The sequence below is a fragment of the Erigeron canadensis genome, chromosome 4, assembly GCF_010389155.1.
Source record: "Erigeron canadensis isolate Cc75 chromosome 4, C_canadensis_v1, whole genome shotgun sequence".
Taxonomy (NCBI): Eukaryota; Viridiplantae; Streptophyta; class Magnoliopsida; order Asterales; family Asteraceae; genus Erigeron; species Erigeron canadensis.
The window spans coordinates 3,610,537-3,629,722 of record NC_057764.1 but is presented as its reverse complement, the minus strand read 5'-3'; the positions used below and the strand labels follow the sequence as shown (position 1 = coordinate 3,629,722).

The 19,186-nt window shown below is 33.1% G+C and overlaps 2 protein-coding genes across 4 annotated transcripts; one reads left to right on the top strand and one right to left on the bottom strand.

The window, feature by feature from the left end:
- The first annotated feature begins 6,650 nt into the window (after positions 1-6,650).
- LOC122595177 (importin subunit alpha-1-like) lies at positions 6,651-10,368 on the top strand. Of its 3 annotated transcripts, none has more exons than XM_043767508.1 (11): positions 6,651-7,036; positions 7,495-7,591; positions 7,676-7,767; positions 7,862-7,993; positions 8,128-8,313; positions 8,466-8,629; positions 8,709-8,787; positions 9,052-9,180; positions 9,266-9,393; positions 9,474-9,858; positions 10,060-10,368. In XM_043767508.1, the coding sequence occupies exons 1-10, from the start codon at positions 6,824-6,826 to the stop codon at positions 9,850-9,852; spliced, it is 1,599 nt and encodes a 532-aa protein (XP_043623443.1). In that variant the 5' UTR covers positions 6,651-6,823; the 3' UTR covers positions 9,853-9,858; positions 10,060-10,368. The 3 variants fall into 3 exon arrangements, with proteins under 3 accessions (XP_043623443.1, XP_043623442.1, XP_043623441.1); XM_043767507.1 differs by having other exon boundaries at positions 6,652-7,036; positions 10,056-10,368; XM_043767506.1 differs by having other exon boundaries at positions 6,653-7,036; positions 10,109-10,368.
- A 1,284-nt stretch (positions 10,369-11,652) lies between these two features.
- LOC122598450 (syntaxin-43-like) lies at positions 11,653-15,857 on the bottom strand. The gene is made up of 8 exons (XM_043771046.1): positions 15,661-15,857; positions 13,984-14,260; positions 13,745-13,837; positions 12,872-12,949; positions 12,597-12,674; positions 12,448-12,513; positions 12,277-12,357; positions 11,653-12,099 (listed from the first exon to the last, which is right to left on the bottom strand). Exons 1-8 carry the CDS (start codon positions 15,855-15,857, stop codon positions 11,992-11,994), a joined length of 978 nt encoding a protein of 325 aa, XP_043626981.1. The 3' UTR covers positions 11,653-11,991.
- Positions 15,858-19,186: the final 3,329 nt, after the last annotated feature.

Sequence of the window (19,186 nt, the reverse complement as noted above, 5' to 3'; positions counted from 1 at the left end):
TATGGTTTATTAATGTCTAATCCAGCTCCCCCTTCAAAGAAGAGGACCACATACATCAAGTTGCCTTGATTGCGTAAGCCTTAAACATGTACAACACAAACAATTATCATATAATCACATAGTCAGCTTTCTGAAAATCCCAGTAGCTTTACGACCTGTTTAGACCTGTTTCTGGTCCTATTCAGATGTCGACCAGAACTACAAAGTTTTAGCCCTATGTGTTGAGAATCTACAGTTCAAAGCACAGCTTCTAACTCATTACGGATTAAAACATATGAATTTTTTAGTAAACTGTCGCAAAACAGAAAGTCTATACGAAAAATTCACATTGTCACACAATTAGTTTTACAATTATCTAGCATAATTAACCCTAATGATCAAGATTTCATATCAATATATCTAAGTAAGAATCATGAATGATTTTCATGAAAAATTCATGATTTTTACTTTTTTTTTTAACAATTAAAAGTAAAGGTACAACATATAATTACATACAATTTATCACATAAACATGTAATTAAATCAAAACTTGGATTAGGAACACTAAAAAAACTTTTTCTTTTTTATTTTTTCTGGAAAATTTCGATCCACATATATATATAAATAAAACCTTTTTCTTATTAAATAATATAATTAAATTATAAAACCAATTTAACTATATATATATATAATCGAAATTTTAAATCAAGAACCCTAACCCCCCTTCAAGTTTTGATCTTTTGGTAAGAAAAAAACATACATAGTAGGCTCGTGATACCACTGTTGGGTTTTATAACTAATTATCACAACAAATCACAAAGCACGCAACGGAAGACAAGATCTATGTAGTTTAAATAATTAACCAAGGAATAGAATTTGTACCTTAATATGGAGAGATTGAAGACAAAATAAGGTTTAACTTAACCTCTCTATGATTGCACACTCAACGGTGGAACGTTGTATGCTAGTACTTGATCACGAACAACCCTTTGCTTAAACCCGAAAACCTAGCTAACCCGAAAACCCTTTTTCTAGCTATGGAAACCGAAAACCAAAAACCCTTTTGGGTTTGGAGTTCGGCCGAGAGAGAGGGAGAGGAAAAGAGGAGAGAAAACCCTATGGATTTAATTGCGTGAAAAACCAAATAACATAGGTTTGTATTTATAGGTTTAGGAAACTTAATGACCAAGTCTTGGAGGGTTTTGAAGCCTCATTCGACCGGGCCCCTTTAGAAACCAAACAAGGGAAGTTTCCTAATTGTTTCCTAATTCCAACTCTTCTCCGTTAAGTCCGTTAATTAAGTACCGTTAACTTTTAACTCTTTTAACGAACCCCCGTTAGATTTTCGTGATCAAATTAATCAATAAATTACATTTAATATATTAATTAATTTATATTAACATTCACGTTGAGGTGTGACCCCGTAGGCTTAAATACTTTTCGGACATATGTTCATTTTACGTGATCATATTCCAACAAGTGGTTCGTCTCGGAGGTGCTTGTTGAACATTGGATGGTTTATATAAACGTATATGTTATATATGTCGAAGATCTGGTGCTTGTGTATGTTATAAACATATATTTCTATTTTTTTTACGTATTATCTTACAAATTACAATTTGTAAAGATTGAGCTGATGGCATGGGAGAATGTTTTGTATACAACATAAATTTCATGTTTTACCATTTGTAATGATTCAGCAAATGCAGGGAAAAATGTTTTGTATATGGGCATAAACTTCATGTTAATTACGAAATTGCTATTGGAGTGAAGACAAAAGAGGTTGATAAGCACTTGCAGCCCTCAATTGTAATATATAAAGTTGTCTATAAATTTGTTGTACCTTATGTATATATGTTTGTACAATCAGCCAACCAAGCCACCGAATGGAACTGAGCCAGCACTGTAGCTAACCAAGCCGAGCACTGTAGTAGTTGAATTTGGGATCATTATATATATATAATGACAAGGTCATGGTTTGGATTGTGAAGTCTAAAGTTTTAGTTCTTTTATTATCGAGTGAATTGTAACAATTTTAGTTGTTTTATTTGGAATTTTAAGTTTTAGTTTGTTTTAAATAAACATAAAAGTGTAATTGGCTTAATAGCCCAGCGGCATAAGAGCCCTTCAATGAAATTTTGTGACTAGGGGAGGCAAAAGTTTATTTTTTAAAATTAATTGTCGTGTTTTCAAGCAGATTAATAGAGATTTTTTTCTCTTGTAAGGGTGAGGGGAGTACCTTATCACCTCTCCCTACCTATTCTTGTAACGCCCCTAACTTACAAAACGTACAAAATGATATCCAAGAGAACTTAAAGGACAAAAGGGACATTAATCTTATTGAAAGTCAACCAAAGTCAAACCAAAGTCAAAGTAACAAAATATTCAAAAGTACTTATTATTCAACATAAGGACTATAGCTTGAAGAACTCTAAGGCCAAAGGTGCTAGGTCCAAATCGTTCTACACTCTTCGCTCGTTCCCAGTGCCCCCTTGATCACCTGCCGTATAAGAAAGAAAAAGAACACGGCTGAGCAAAAAGCCCAGTGAACGGATATGACAAAAGCAGTAATATAGTATGAAAAGCGAAACATGTTTTATAAACAAACTTATTTTCGGAACAAACTTATTTTCGAAACAAACTTATTTCAAATCAAAGTTCAAATATGTATAATTCCATAATACATTATACATCAAATATATATATATATATATATCAGATATAAACCAAGTTCATAAAATAATGCATTAAGAGTCAAACAAATAAGGGCCGAATGAAATCATAGGGTAGCTACTCCCTAATCATCCATTTTTGGTGCGAAACGGCTCGTATGACACTACGATAAGCGCCCACCGTCAAACAAATATACCTAGGACCGATCCATACGCCTCCTATCAAAATATAACATATGAGCTCGAACCACTACCGGGTTATCAAAAGGAGACGCCGTAGATCAAATCAAATACACCGCTACGGCCGGTGCCACGTCATCGGTGTCACAATAACACGCCCATGGGACCTCCATGGATAGGTTACTCTTACATGCACATCTTAAGAACCCGTTTTGACCAACTTATATATATAGATATATCAAATGAGTTTTTATGAGACAAAAATGGAATTTTTGGACAATTATTTTAAGACATTTAAATATAAACTTAAAATTACATCTCCATCACCCAATTCTCACAAATATGCGACAGTATTCATTTTCGTTAATCGAGGGACATATATGAGTGTACGAAGTGGGGAACACTTGTACGAATCACCGCATCAAATGTAACACCCAAAACGCAACTCTTTCGGAACTGTTAGAAATTTGGGATTCAAGAAATGGTTTTGACACACTTAATATATATATCAAAATATTATAATTTTCGAATCAACAAATATGTTCAAAGACTAACAAATAAATAATATTTTTTTTTTCAAATAATATATAGAATCCATACAAATTTCACAAAATGTAAATGAAGTTTTGAGAGGAAAGATTTTACCGGAAGGAACCTAATACCACCTAGAATATCCGTACCTTATCGCCGATCTCAACGAATTCAAAATGCAAGATCCACCAACGAAAGGTGATCACCAAAACGAATCTAATCATATACAAGAGTATAAGCACAAAATATATTCAAATAGGGAGTATGGAATATTCTTTTTATTTTATGGATTATATATTTCGAACTGATGACCTTTTGTAATGTTTCTACATATTCGTTTAACTAGAAAATTGCGATCGACTATAAGTTACGTTTGTCATACTGTATATGCTAAATGTTATTCCATATCCAAGGCATATACAAATTTACCCATATGCCATTCTGTTGACTAAAATAAAAATATAGATATAAAATAAACTATTGTTTTTATTTTGGTCATACATAACTAATTTAATAAAAAAATGAACCCATGAGGTGTATTATAAAATTTAAAAGTATACTGATTCTTTAATTTTAATAGAATCTAAGTTGTGTAAATGGAGGATAAGCGATATCATGATGTCCTTAAAGTTTACAAAACTATTTCGATATTTATATTTACTGGGAATATGTAGATTTAAAATCAAACAAAACTCATATTACAATAATCTGTCAAAATAAAATAAAATAAAATAAAATGAAAATAAAGATACAAATCATACGTAGGACTTGATGTACTTAAAAAATATATACATTTAAATAGATACAAGAAAACTCATAGTGCATCTAAATTTAAGAAATTAATTATTCTAAAAATATATATATGTGAACATGCATGATACGTAAATGTAGATATATATATTTTCAAAAGTTTAAAAAAAAATGTAATCTTGACTAGCTGTCATAATAATCTATCAACACCAATAAACTAATTTGTTTATAATAATAAAAATGGTTTTCATGAGTATGAATATATTAACAGATTTATTGAACAAAATATGAAGGGCTTAGAAAGTTACCAACAAAATGATACTAGAGAAGCCTTGTACTAAGTAAATTATTTGACAAATCAACCCAACGTTGTAGATTTATATTTTTTTGATTTCCTTCTTCCTCCCTCTGGCAACCGTACGTACCAAGAAGAAAGCAAAAGGCCCCAATTGAGATTTAAAGTTTAGTAATATATATACAGTTTTGGCCTTTTCTTTTATCCTCATGGGCTGCTAACTTCAACCCTTATATTATCTCATTTTCATTTTCTTCACCTACTCCAGCCATGTTATATGTCTCAATCTATAGTTAGTATGAAAAACAAAGTTTGGAAGTTGTAGTGTCAATTTACATGGATGGTTGTATGACTTGATTATCCTTTTTATTTATGCATTTGCTTCAAACAACCGTAAATATATAATATAAAAGGCCATGATCTTGATTACACAAAACTTTTAAGTTCCTATTGATTGATTAAATTAGATATTAATGTATTGCTCTTTAGTTTTCGTAACCGATTATCACCACCATACTTCTACTAGTTTTTTTTATTAATTTTGTTTTATTACCATGATTATCCATTCATCTTTATCATGATTATCCATTTATCTTATTATCATGGATGGATTAATTGATTTAAGAGTATTTCCAATTGTTACACTTAATATGACACTTATTATTATTCTAATTCTAATCCTCGTATCATCACCACTAGTCCATGACTAGCCATTGTTAATTTAAATTTTTTTTTTTTTTTTTACATAATGTTTTATCAAATTATCAAACTATCAAATTATAATATTTTAAATTTTTATAGGATATTACATTTCTACTCGATCATCCCTAGTTTTTTTTTCATTTTTTCAAAATACCTCACCATCCTCTGTACTCTTTCCCCACCCAAATAAACACAAAGGAAACACACAAAAAAAAAAGGAAAGAAAGAGTGGTCGGGGAAAAACCCGGACACCACCCTCCCCAATTCCCTCCCTTCCCACCCATTAATGTTGTGTTCTCTAGTTCTAATTCAAAAGAAATGAAATGAATGGAAGAGATGAGAATGAGAGAGAAAAGATCCTTTCAAATCATCCCATATTTGGGGAAAAAAATTTGGGACCAAAATCAACTAAAAAATCCATCTATTTTATTTCATTTCTTTTCCTTTCCTTCTATTAAAAAAAACTCAAGAACACAAATTGTTATGAAATCATTTGTATTCCTTTCTTTTATTCCTTCAAAAAAACTCAAGAACTCAACATAAGTACCTATAGAGCGAAATGATGTTCAACCCGTGTCCAACTGGTACTAGCTTGGTCCCGAGGTACGCCATCCACCTTAAGGTTTCGAGTGAGGATTCTTTCATGGATTCGATTAAAGCAACATAATCTAAACCATAAAAGTATGATTGGTCAAACCAACCGGGTCAAACCGATATTTGACCAGTAAAAATTTGATTTGAAAAAAGTCAAAATTTTAATTTTAATGAGTACGAGAGCAAGTACCCGCGCGTTGCGGCGGTGAGATGATGGGGTGATACCTAGGTCATAGAGTATGATAGGTTATAAGAGTTGATATGTCATAGAGTATGATAGTCAAATGCCTTAGCCGTACGGGCTCCGCCCTCGGATTTAAAAATTTGTCGAAAGTATATCGAATGACATCTCTAATGAAAGAACATGAAATTTTAAGAACACCCATACAATTTTTATAATTTATCGATGTACGGTTTTTGAGATAAAAGATTTTGAATGAATTGGATGAATAAATGATTTATGGAGGAGAGAGAAAAAAGATGATTGGATGAGATTTGAGGAGAGAGAAAGAGTATTATAGTTATTTTAGATAAATATAGAATAGATAGGAAGGACATTTTGAAAAAGTACTTAAAATCAATATTGAAAATTTCAAGTTCAATGTTGAAAATCTAGGAAAAATCTGCTTTATAATATAGTATAGATATAGACTTAGATAGTATAGATAGTATAGATATATAGATAGGGAAAATAATCCGTACTGCAGACTTTACCTAAGCTTAGGTACTGCCACATTAAAAAAAGTTACATATTAAACCTTTGAATTTAATAAGCATACATAACCCCTGAATTTTACATAAACTCCCCCTAAATTTTACATAATCACCCCCGCTTTACCTAAGATAGGTACTGCATGCTTTACGTAACCTTTCCCTATTTAGATAATGGTAATAGATCAACAATTCAAAATTTGAATGAAAAACCCTCACGGCCCGCCCCATCTTCATTGTTTCTTTATTATTATAACTCACTCTCATTCATTCTATACATAGATAGATCCCATTTCTATTTCCATTTCCATTTCAAGTCCTCATCCAATTAATCAATCGATACTTACACATTTTCTGTATCTATAACCCTATCCCTTTTTCTAGGGTTTCTACTTTTTTAGACCTAACCATGTCTCTAAGACCTAACGACCGGACGGAGGTTCGCCGGAACCGTTACAAAGTCGCCGTCGACGCCGATGAAGGCCGCCGCCGCAGAGAAGACAATATGGTTGAGATCCGTAAGAACAAAAGAGAAGAAAATTTGCAGAAGAAAAGACGTGAAGGTCTCACTGCTGCTCACTTCTCTGCTCCTCTTCAATCTGCTTCCGTCACTGAAAAAAAGGTATAAATATATCCTACATATATATATATATATATATGTATAAGTGTGGATGATTTGTAAATATGATTGTATTGTATTCAATTATTGTTATATTTTACATAGGGCTTTTGTTATATCATGTTGTGTTGTGTATTACTTTTTAGGGTTTTGTTTTTATTTAGGATTTTTAGGAGATATTTTATAGTAGTTTGTAATAAGGACCTTATAAAGAGCCCTTTGATCAAAAAATGTATGGTTTAGATTGAGTCGAATCATATGTGATTTAGGTGATTTTTTGGTGGTATCAAATTAATTTTTTGATGTATATACGGGCGTCGACGATATGTACATAGTTGGCAGAAGCAGTAAATTGTACAGTGGTTGTTTACGTATGTGGCAGAGTTCGTTTTAGATGTTTTTCTTCCACGATTGATAAACTATTGATGTAAATGTTATGTTTTGTAATACTGTGATTGCAGTTAGAGAATTTACCAGCAATGGTTGCAGGAGTTTGGTCCAACGATAACAATATGCAGCTTGAGGCCACTACTCATTTTCGAAAGTTGTTATCGATAGGTAATGCTATGATTTTTATTTATGTATTTAATCTAGTATATTGTTTCTCTTACATGGCTAATCTTATTTTATTTTCGCAACCAGAACGTAGTCCACCTATCCAAGAAGTTATTCAATCAGGCGTTGTTCCTCGCTTTGTTGAGTTTCTTGTGAGGGAGGATTTTCATCAACTACAGGTGAAATATGACTTCAGTTGCTCATCATAGGATAAGATTAATACGATAGGTTCATGTATGATGTATACTGATGTTTTTTTCTTATATGATGTAGTTTGAGGCAGCTTGGGCTTTGACTAATATTGCTTCTGGGACATCAGAACACACAAAGGTGGTGATTGACCATGGTGCCGTGACGATATTTGTGAAACTTCTTGCTTCTCCTAGTGATGATGTTAGAGAGCAGGTATGATCTTCATAATGATGGTCACTTGTTTTAATATTATACTGTAGTTTTATTATACATGTTTAGTCAAGTAAGCATAGATCCTATTCTATTGTTACATTTTTATGTATAGAAATTACCCTCACTATATATAGGCTGTATGGGCACTTGGGAATGTTGCTGGTGATTCACCTAAATGTCGTGACCTTGTTCTTGGACAAGGAGCATTGCTTCCGTTGTTAGCTCAGCTAAATGAGAATGCGAAGCTATCGATGTTGCGAAATGCCACATGGACACTTTCCAATTTCTGTAGAGGCAAGCCTCAGCCTTCTTTTGATCAGGTTGGTCTCTGAAAGCTTCTACTTATCACTACTGGCTTTTCTAGTTTATACATAGCTGTATCTTTTCAACAACGAGTGATGTAATTACTTGGCATAAGTGCCGTGTTCTTTGAATTTCAATTATTAATGATATCTGTCATTTATTTTGATAGACAAGACCTGCACTTCCGGCTCTTCAGCAACTTATTCATTCAAATGATGAGGAGGTTTTGACGGACGCATGTTGGGCGCTCTCGTATCTTTCAGATGGTACAAATGATAAGATCCAAGCAGTTATTGAAGCAAACGTATGTCCCAGACTGGTGGAGTTACTTAAGTGAGTACGGTAATCATTTTTTGTTTTGGTTATCGACATTAACCGTATCTTGTTCCTAATATGGATCTTGGCTTTTCAGTCATTTTTCTCCCTCGGTGCTTATTCCCGCTCTTCGTACAGTTGGGAACATTGTAACTGGTGATGATATGCAGACCCAGGTAGCTCTCAGATTCTAATTTCTCATATCTTTTTATCCTCATTGGCTTTATTATTGCAGACTATCTTCTGCAGGAGTTTTAATATTTTGAAAGTTGATTTAGATGTTTTATTTGTTTTGTTATTTCAGACACAATACACTACTCAGCTGTTTTCTTGTGTGTTTGTATATGTATTAGCATATCATCTATCATCAAATGCTCTCCTGTCAGTACAATACACTATATTCTTCTACTGACTTCATGTTTGCTTTTATTTATATATAGTATATCATCAATCAACAAGCACTGCCCTGTCTTCTGAACCTGTTGAACAACAATCACAAAAAGAGCATAAAGAAGGAAGCTTGTTGGACTATATCAAACATCACTGCTGGCAACAAGGACCAAATTCAGGTAAGAATTTGTGTCTATCTCAAACCAGACTTAAGTATTTATCTGCATTATTAACCAGCAATCCATTTTGGTGATTACTCTACAGACGGTGATTGATGCAAACATCATAGGTCCTCTTTTGCAATTGCTTCAAAATGCAGAATTTGACATCAAAAAAGAGGCTGCATGGGCTATTTCAAATGCTACGTCTGGTGGCAGTCATGATCAAATCAAGTAAGATGGATTGTTTTGCCTTTGTCCTCTTATTTTACAATCACCATACTGATAATTTTCTCTTTATACAATAATTGCAGGTATCTTGTTAGTCAAGGATGTATCAAACCTCTATGTGACCTACTTGTCTGTCCAGACCCTAGAATTGTGACAGTTTGTCTAGAGGGTCTTGAAAACATACTAAAGGTTGGGGAAGCTGAGAAGAATTTGGGACGATCAGGAGATGTCAATCTGTATGCACAGTTGATTGATGATGCTGAAGGTTTGGAGAAAATTGAGAACTTACAGAGTCATGATAACAATGAGATATACGAGAAAGCAGTTAAGCTTCTTGAAACTTATTGGTTGGAAGAAGAGGAGGATGTAATGCCACCTGGTAACGCAAATCAGCCTCAGCCTGGTTTCAATTTTGGTGGTGGTGATGTTTCTGTTCCCTCTGGTGGCTTCAACTTTAACTAATTGAAGGTACATACATTTTTTTTTCTCATCTACTTCTCCATGCTGATTTGTTTGAAAGCTCTTTAATAATTGATTCAAAGACTATACAAATACAGTATAATATTTCATTTGTGTATAAAGACTGTTTATCACAGTATTATTTTTCTACATATCAAGTCTTTATCATAAATAGCAACTTGAGACTTGTACTGGTTTTGTTTTAGGTAGATGTGTGGCTATAGACCTTGTCATAATCAACGGTCATTTACGTTTTCAGGCTGAACTTCTGGCTAAGTCTGGTGTTGGGATTGTGGGCGTCTCTGTTTTCACTGAGGTTCATGCTTGGTTTGGTAGCTGTGAAGTCTTGGTGGATTTAGTTTTGATGGATAATGTAAAGTTACTTCTTGTTTTCTTTGGAAAGTTACCTTTGACCATTTAAATTGGGATTTTTAGAGTTTTTCCTTTTTTATTTGTTGTTGCTGTAGCTACTTATGCATTTCATATATGCCATCTGTTGGGAATTCCCAGCTTCTTTGATTTGCTTTTATTATGTTCCACAAAAAGTGGCGACAGCTGGTGGATATCAAGTTTTTTGTTACTGAAATGTTTTGTGCATTTTTCCTCTTTGTAATTGCTGAAACTCTGAAAGTCACCCTTGCATTACAGTTTTTTGACTTTTTGTCATCATAGTTTGTAGGTCTGATCCATTTTAAAAGTTGACTGGTGCATATAGTAATAGAGTACATATGTTGACTAAAAAGGTTTGCAAAGAGTTCGTATGAATGAGTGTATGTTGTAAAGTGTGCAGTTTTTTTTAAGCTTCTTTTTTGTTTTTAAATCTATTCCTTCTATGGTACAATAAAATTTATGAGTTGAAAACTGATACTTCACCATTATGAGATCAATGCTCATTCAAATGGATCCTTCATTTTCCTAGAAAAGTTAATATATTGGCGTGGATTTCTGCCCGAGATAGCATTCCTCATATTGTGAATAAAGAAAATCGAGGTGTCAATGTGGAAGCAAATGTTTGTCCACTGTCTCAAAAGCATCCAGAGTCATTGGAACATAATCTGATCGACTGTTGAACAGGGTGAAACCGATTTGGTTAAAGCTCATAAGCTGGTGCCATGTTGACATCCCTGTTGACCTCTCAATTGATAACTTAATTGAGGTGTCTTTTTTGGGTCAAATATCTACAGAAGTTCACAAAACTCATCGAAGGACATGCTATGTTTCTTTTTTTGAAGATTTGGCGTTGCAGGAATAAACTGATACATGAGGAGGTCGAGAGTAGGGATCCAACTTTTCATGAAGATAGCAATCGTTTTTGTTCTGGATGAAGAACAGAAGAAATCTTAAGGAATTCCTGTCTTTGGTTGGAAATGTGGATTTCTTTTTTCTTTTCTTGGAGATCTCTGTTCATTGATGTAAATTTTTGTACAAGGCTTTTAATATCTATGAAAAATCAGGATTTCCAAAAGAAAGATACAGGGTCCCTCATAGGCATGTAGTGGCATCTGATACGAGTTACAGATTATAACTACACCCGAGTAAGACATTATAATCAAATGTTTGGGTTTAACATGATTCAAGCAACATACTCGGAGCTTATCGAGTGCAGATACAAAAGATGTTTTATAACATATCACCATTATATTCAATATAAAATCTCAACTCAATTTCATTTCTAGTTAATCTCTTAGATATTTCAAATTAATCTCTCTCTCTCTCTCTTTCTTTTTAATAATTAAACTCAATTTACATAATTCCTAGCTATTCAAATCCTCGCATACATCAAGATGGCTTGCATTTGCCCGAGATAATTTGCAGAACTAATCTGAGACAAAGATCTCTATTGATGCATTTAATAACTGGCAAGAACAAAAGTGTCAACCTGAAAGTACCGGAATTAGCATGTTCACATTACAGTTTTAACTTATCTATATTGTGAAAGAAGCTGAATCGAAATATACACACCTTACCCCTCTCGCGCTTAGTGACCAATATAACATCCGTCAAAAAATGGTAGGAAAAGTTTGAATAGGATGAACTGTCTGTATGTAAGGGAAATTCTATATCAATCGTGTTTTTGTATGTATATAGTGGGCTCACAAAGTTAAACAGTTTAGCAAAATGAATGATCTTTGATGATACGAATCAGAAGAGAATCTCCTTCAGAATCAAGAGAACCAACATTATGAAGCACATGATAACAAGTACCGTAGCACACATTACCATCCCCCCTTGTTTCTGATTTCTCTCTGCCTGCAAATTTAAAACCAATGTGTCAAGCTGATATTAAAACATGAGGTGGTGTTCACCGTTTCCCACAATATTTTAGATTATCAAACTTGATTGACCCATTCAAATAAGAATGGGGTTCAAATCGACATCTCTAATTAGATTAAAGAAGGTAGAGGAAAGGAGAAAGAGAAATGCCACCTTTTGTAGCTGCTTAAGTCCTTCATCCACAGTCACTGCAACATTTTGAACATTGTAGTCTATTCTGTCGATGATAGTTCCCTGCTTGTGGAAAGAATTTCAGTTAATAGACATTACGTGTGTCAGTGTTAAGATAAAAAATGATTTAGAAAAGTTCTATGGCTATCTGACCTGGTCGATCACAAGGACAGACAGATCCTTCATAATTTGTGCCAACTCATTCACAGATTCTGCCACCTTCGGTGATAAATCAGATTAGCATGGAAGCCAAAATTAAGAATCGCTGAGTAAAGAGATATATATAACTGTTTTGCACCAACCTGTTGTATCTCTCTCTCCCTTTCGATAGTGAAAGCTTCACTTTTCTTCAACTTGGCCATTTGGCGTTCACTAAAACCCTTAAAAATTAATTCAAGTCAAGTAAGAACTCTCAACGATTGTAAGAAATGTGCTCTATTTTACACACCTACTAGCAACACGGATATAGTATGTAAGTTTTCATGGACCTACTGGATTATGCTTAACTCAGAAATGTCACACTACAACATAAACAGGCGAGGCTTAAAGTGGAGAGAAAAGGTAATATTCAACATACCAAGCCATCAAAACCATCATCCACGCTTATAGATTTCTTTCCGTTCAAATTCATTTCTAAATCAACCCCATCTGAACCCTGCAAGAAATGGTAAATTATAGGTATGGTCTAATAGCATATGCAGCAATACTTTCTGGATATACAATAGGGATTAGTTTCCTCGAATGTAAGAAACTTTGAACGAATGTCTATAGTAGAAAATAACTAAAGTTGTGTGTATTGTATGTAAACAACTTTGAAATAATGTTTATTGTATGTAAGAATTTCGTTTCAACCAATTAAATCTGACAAGTGGCACCTGTATATAGTTGCCACGTATGTTTTCTTACATACAATAAACATTTTTTCAAGTTGCTTACATACAATACACATAACTTTAGTTTTTTCCTACTATAGACATTCGGTCAAAGATAGTTACATTCCAAGAAACTAATCCCTATACAATATTCAAGTTGAATGCAGATTTAGATAAGTAAAAACTAAATGTTAAATGAAATTTAGACACATTTGTTGATGTGGATTATTTTGCATCTCAAACGGGTAAAATAAGAAAGTAGCAAAAAAGTTATGAAGCATGTATAATGGGTCAAAGTCACCCAGTGTGTTTAAAATCATTTATTCAATAAATCAGGTGATTATTGATACAAGATATCTGTAATCATAATGGTCAACATAGTTAATATGAAAAATTCACAAACTTCGGACAAAAAGTAGCAAGTCAACCAAACACAAACCAACCCGAAACAACCAAAGATTACCTATTTTGACCTGCTACCCAACGTGATGAAATATTTAAGCACTATAAGAAAAAGCAATCAGTAGAAGGTATCTGATTCGTCAAACTTAATATCAGATTAATAACTAGAAGTAGACCTCTTTCTGCTGCTGCTGAAGGCACTTGAGATAATGTGATTGCTTCCTCCGGAGTTCCATTGAAAGACTTTGAAGATCAGTGGCTAAAGAACGCTGCCATAAAAGAATAATATTTATTGTTTCAAATGAGTTGTTAAACTATCAAATACAATTTGATTTCACCAATATTGAGTAAATTATGATAGGGGAGAAACTACAAAACTCAAAGAATATCTGAGAGGTTTGTACTCTATACATACCTGCACGTTTTTTCTGATAGTTGAATCCTCAAAAGGCCCACCAGCAGATAACTTTCTTAACCGCTTCTCTGATTTTTTTAGAAGATCAGTTATTTCATGGGTAAGAGCCTCAATCCTGCGCTGATCCTCTTTACCATCCCCAAATGAAGGCATTAAAGCCTTGGCATGAGCTTTGCCTAGTTCTGACATTTTAGAACTTGCACGTTGGATGTTTGTAGCTATTTCGTCTGATACATCTACCCAAGCTGGAGGAAGACCAACTGTTGGAGTCCCACCGCTGCAAAAGGAGATCAGAAGTTCACATTTACATAAAGTATGAGCATTAGTGAAGGGCCTTAAAAGTTGATAACTTTTTCTTGCATACTTTGTAAACTGTTAGTATATTGTAGTATCTGGTAACGAACTGGTTGTACCAATTGGTCTAAGTTTTTCTGTTTCTAGAATATTGGTTGAGAAGCATCTAAGATCATGTGAAATGTCAATAACTGTGGGATTGTGTAGAAGTCTATGTGACACTTCCTACCAAACCTAACAAACTATACTTTCAAATTCGAAATGAAAGCATTAATTTTCAAACTATTAAACAAGAATAGCCATATCAAATTTTTGGCACATCTATAACATTTAAAAGAAACAAAGCAGATCAAAATATAATGACAGAGGTCCTATAATGAGTCATACAGGCAGAATGACTTTATACATTTTAAAGTCTGAACCTGTTCAGTTAGCAGAACACCCTTATACTAGCCACTTTTGTCCTTCAATCCAAATTCTGCCATTTACGATTGGTTACAACATCCTCCTTCCGAAGCACAAAATTGACCAATATATTGCTAAAATGTATAGCTTGAAGTACTGTTCTACTCATAACCGTCATCAGCCATACTACAACAGCTAAAACACCCCTCCTTCCGAAGCTAATATATCTCTAAAAATGGCTTTTTTTATCATCTCAACTGCATGTATGAAGTCTATTCACTTGCAGTAGCTCTAATGTATATACGAATAAATTAAAAGATCACTTGTCTTATACACGCATTGTTTAGGAACAATAACCAAAACGAAAGCTGAATACCAATTACCATGCATAACTGAACCTACCATAGAATTGCATCTAACTATATCTGGTATGTTACACTATTGTATGTATTGAGTTTTATTGAACTGAACCTTCAATTAGCTCAATACATAAGGTAACGATTTTTTGTGATTTTATTATCATTATTACAAGTATTATTATCATAATAATAATAATAATAATAATAATAATAATAATAATAATAATAATAATAATAATAATAATAATTATAACCAGAGGCGGTCCTAGTAGGGGGCCAAAGGGTAGTAAGCCCAACAACTAGCATAACTTCTTATTTGAGTTTTCATTCTATCAGTTAAATCAAACATTATTATCACTAAAGAAAAGATATAGTAACACCGAACCCCGTTTTCTACTGGTTTTGGGTCTTAATACCATCTCCACACCTTTCTACTGGTTTTGGGTCTTAATACCATCTCCAATGGTGTGTGGGGAGGTTGAGATGGCCCCACCCCACACACACACCACACACACAGTTAATAATAATAATAATAATAATAATAATAATAATAATAATAATAATAATATAAAACAAAATAATAATAATAATAATAATAATAAAACATGAAGATAAATACGTTGCATAGGAAGAAGATGTTCCAGGATCCTCGGTACTAAGAGGAGCATAAGACCGATTTTGTCTAATCCTCGGAGACATTTCGACCGAACCATCGGCGGACACCACCGGAGCGGCTGATGAAACAGCCACCACCCGAACGCTCTTCAATGCATCTCTGTATCTTCTAAACAGAAATGTTCTGTTCCTTGTAGCCATTAACAAATCCAATTAACGTATCAATTGTAGACAATATTTGGGCTTATGTTTAATTAAATCGTGACGTAAGTATAAATCATGCATGTCGCTAATTAGTATTGATTGATTGATAGCTAGCTTTCAGTGATCCATAAATTAAGTTTCCTAAGTTTTATCTATGTTATACTTCATTGTCTGCTAACTTATGGTCAATGTTATTTGTTCGTTTTTTTTTCTTCCCACATTCGTCACCGTATAATGAAACCATGTATCATAGACAACGAGATGTTGACTATAGACCGTTAAGTATTCGGAGGAAAAAACTTCAACACTTGTCATCTCTAAAGATCGAACTCAAGACCTTAAATAAAACATAAGATGCCTTTAACCAATTGGACTAGTCATCATTGGCTATTTGTTCGTTTATATTAGTACCCAAACAATATATTTGGTTTGATTAATAATACCCGAACAATATATTTTTTTATCACTGTTATACTCCATTATCGATCTGCTAGCTTTTTATTGATTAATGAAATTGAATTTTAATATAAAAAATACCTTAGTATGATTGTCATGTCACGTGCTCATTAAGGGCTATAATATCGAATTGATTTAGATGGTTGATACTGAGTATATTTGGCGTTGGAAGTGTTAAGCTTAACTCGCACTAGTATTGGTTAGAGTGCTGATGTGTTTAGGGATAATCTAAATATCCCCTTTGGGTTATGTCGCGCTAGTTTACAAAGTGGTTTGGAATGACTGATTTAGCTTGAGAAATAGCTTACTCGTGGATTGGTTATGTCTATCCTAATAACGTCGATGGACATCAAAAGGTTAACTTATCATATCAGATGTGAGGTTTCCCTAGACATGACTCCATATCCCGATATGCGAGGCATAACATGATGATCGATAAGTTTGATGTTGAATAAATGATGCTCAGGTTGATAGACATACAAGCACCGTAGCTGCGCAAAGCAACGGTGGTCATGACGGCGATGATGTGGTGATGAGGCTAATGTTGGGGGTGTAGATAATTGATATGAAATTAATTGATTTAGATGATTCATGGAGATATTTTAAAAGATAAAAGATTGATAGTGTTTAATAATCAATTATAAAGGAATAGTTCATGTGAAAATATTTGAAGGGTGATAGGCGAAAATATTACATAATATAGATATGGGAGAACATTTTAGTCATTTTTTCTAGTATAACTTTTAACAAGGCGAGATGTTATTTTAAATAAGTAATATAGATGACATTCTTGTTGGGTTACTCTTGTTGATATTTGCTAATTACTTGATATACATATTATTAAAGTTGTTTTAATTTGCAAATGTTATTACAACCTGTGGGTATATTATTTAATTTTAAATTGACACTTGGTTGTTGAAATGTTATTTTTTTTAAGTTAGAGATAGATTGGTTGAAGTAGAGTGAGGATAGATAGTTTAAAGAATAAACGTTGCTTGTGAAGACTTATATAGCCTTTAGATTGTCTCAATTAATTAAACGTTACTTATATGGTTAGATTGATTATGAGTTTTTTTCGATGTAGGGCTGTCAATTTCGATTCAATCCAAAACCCAATCCGAACCCAACTCGAAAAAAACCAGGTTAGGGTTGAGTATTTTCGACCCACTAACCTGCCAACCCACAAACCCATCAACCTGATTTTTTTATGGGTTAGGTTCGGGTTAGGTTGTTGGGTTGTTAGGTCGACTCGCCAACTCGATATCTTTAAAATAATTGAATTATATATAATAACTCATACTCCACATTACACTAATACATACGCCTTATTCTCAATTTCTAACCTAAGGTAACTTCAAATCTGAAATAAGAAAATGATTTAAAATTTTGTGAGATGATAAATGATGTAGAATGAATCGGTAAGTTTATTAACATTGTTTCAACTACTAACAATACCCTCGTATTTCTTTTTATCTTGTATCATTCGTTTTCAGCTTGTAATATCATCAATGATAAAGCTTTATATTAGTTGATTTATTTCATTTTATATTTATATATAGGGTTAAGTCACTGATGTGTATCACGTACTTTTTAATTTTTTACATGGATGTCCATTTTATTTTTAATTTTTTTAATTTTTTACATGGATGCCCATTTTTAACCTGTGGTCAGTGGTGAAGAAAAAAACATAAAAAAAGATTCAATCAAAGAACAATTATTTTGATGATCCTTTCAAAAAATTACGGATATGCCAAACAGATGCTTGAGTTGCTATGTTCAGAAGGGCTTAACCAACAAGTCCATTGACCCACTTGAAGATCCATCCCAGTTCTGTGCTGCCACCCTTACTCGTTTGTCCACCATTGGATACGATGTTTGTGATCTTTGTGGGGCCAAATTTTCTGCTCTTTATCTGATTCAATGAAGATGTGAAAACCTGGAAATTAACCCATATTGAAAGAGAGAGAATAAAGAGATGAATTTATGAATTTTGGTATTAAAAAATAAAAATATTACAATAGGTGTCAAATATGGCAACCATGTAAAAAATTAAAAAGTATGTGGGTGATACACATCAATAATCCAGTTTAATGAGTAATCATGTAAATGAAAAAAAATACATTATTTATCCAGTGATTTAACCCTTATATATATTTGCTTATCAGGTTACATGGGTTGGATCATGGTTTGACGGGTTATGGGTCAGGATTGAAATTTCTGACCTAAAACTTTTAATGGGTTGGGTTAGGGTCTGAGTTTTTCAACCCGTCAATCCGCCAACCCGAACCCGATCCCATTGACAACCCTAGTGATGCTATCAAGTAACACTAAATGTTTTGATTATCATTTTAAGTTTTGACTAGCATGGTATCCGCGTAATGTGGCGGCGACGGTGTGGTGGTGGGGGACGACTATTGGTGGTGGAGGCGGCGTTGAGTGGTGTAGATACATGATGTAAAAGTAACTGATGTAAAATGTTAATAGAAATATTTTAAAAGATAAATGACTGATGGTGTAATTTAATAATTATGAGTATTTAAACATTTTACTCATGTAACTTTCTAACATGTTGATTATTTTTTTTATAAGATAGTATAGAGATGCATTAATAGAATTTTAGAAATTCATATTTATATAATGTTAATAATTTATATGCACTAATTTGTGTTGTATTAGTTGAGAGATATTTTATCGTTTTGAAAATACATTTGGTAATATTTTGACATATTAATCAGTATAATTGTTGTAAAAAAAACCTCTCATATGATTATTGTGCATTAAAGTTGATTTATGTATAAAATAGTGATGGATATATAGGTTTATAACCTTACATAATGACCATTTTTAAACATTGATGATTTATAATAGGA

What these genes read in the sequence shown, in the direction of transcription:
- LOC122595177 (XM_043767508.1), top strand. Translation starts at nt 6,824, where the DNA reads ATGTCTCTAAGACCTAACGACCGGACGGAGGTTCGCCGGAACCGTTAC. An exon ending in GTGATGATATGCAGACCCAG is followed by an intron (nt 8,788 to 9,051) that starts GTAGCTCTCAGA and finishes ATTTATATATAG; the next exon opens with TATATCATCAATCAACAAGC. An exon ending in GGCAGTCATGATCAAATCAA is followed by an intron (nt 9,394 to 9,473) that starts GTAAGATGGATT and finishes CAATAATTGCAG; the next exon opens with GTATCTTGTTAGTCAAGGAT.
- LOC122598450 (XM_043771046.1), bottom strand. Translation starts at nt 15,857, where the DNA reads ATGGCTACAAGGAACAGAACATTTCTGTTTAGAAGATACAGAGATGCA. An exon ending in ATGATGGTTTTGATGGCTTG is followed by an intron (nt 12,675 to 12,871) that starts GTATGTTGAATA and finishes TTAATTTTTAAG; the next exon opens with GGTTTTAGTGAACGCCAAAT. An exon ending in GACTTAAGCAGCTACAAAAG is followed by an intron (nt 12,100 to 12,276) that starts GTGGCATTTCTC and finishes TTAAATTTGCAG; the next exon opens with GCAGAGAGAAATCAGAAACA.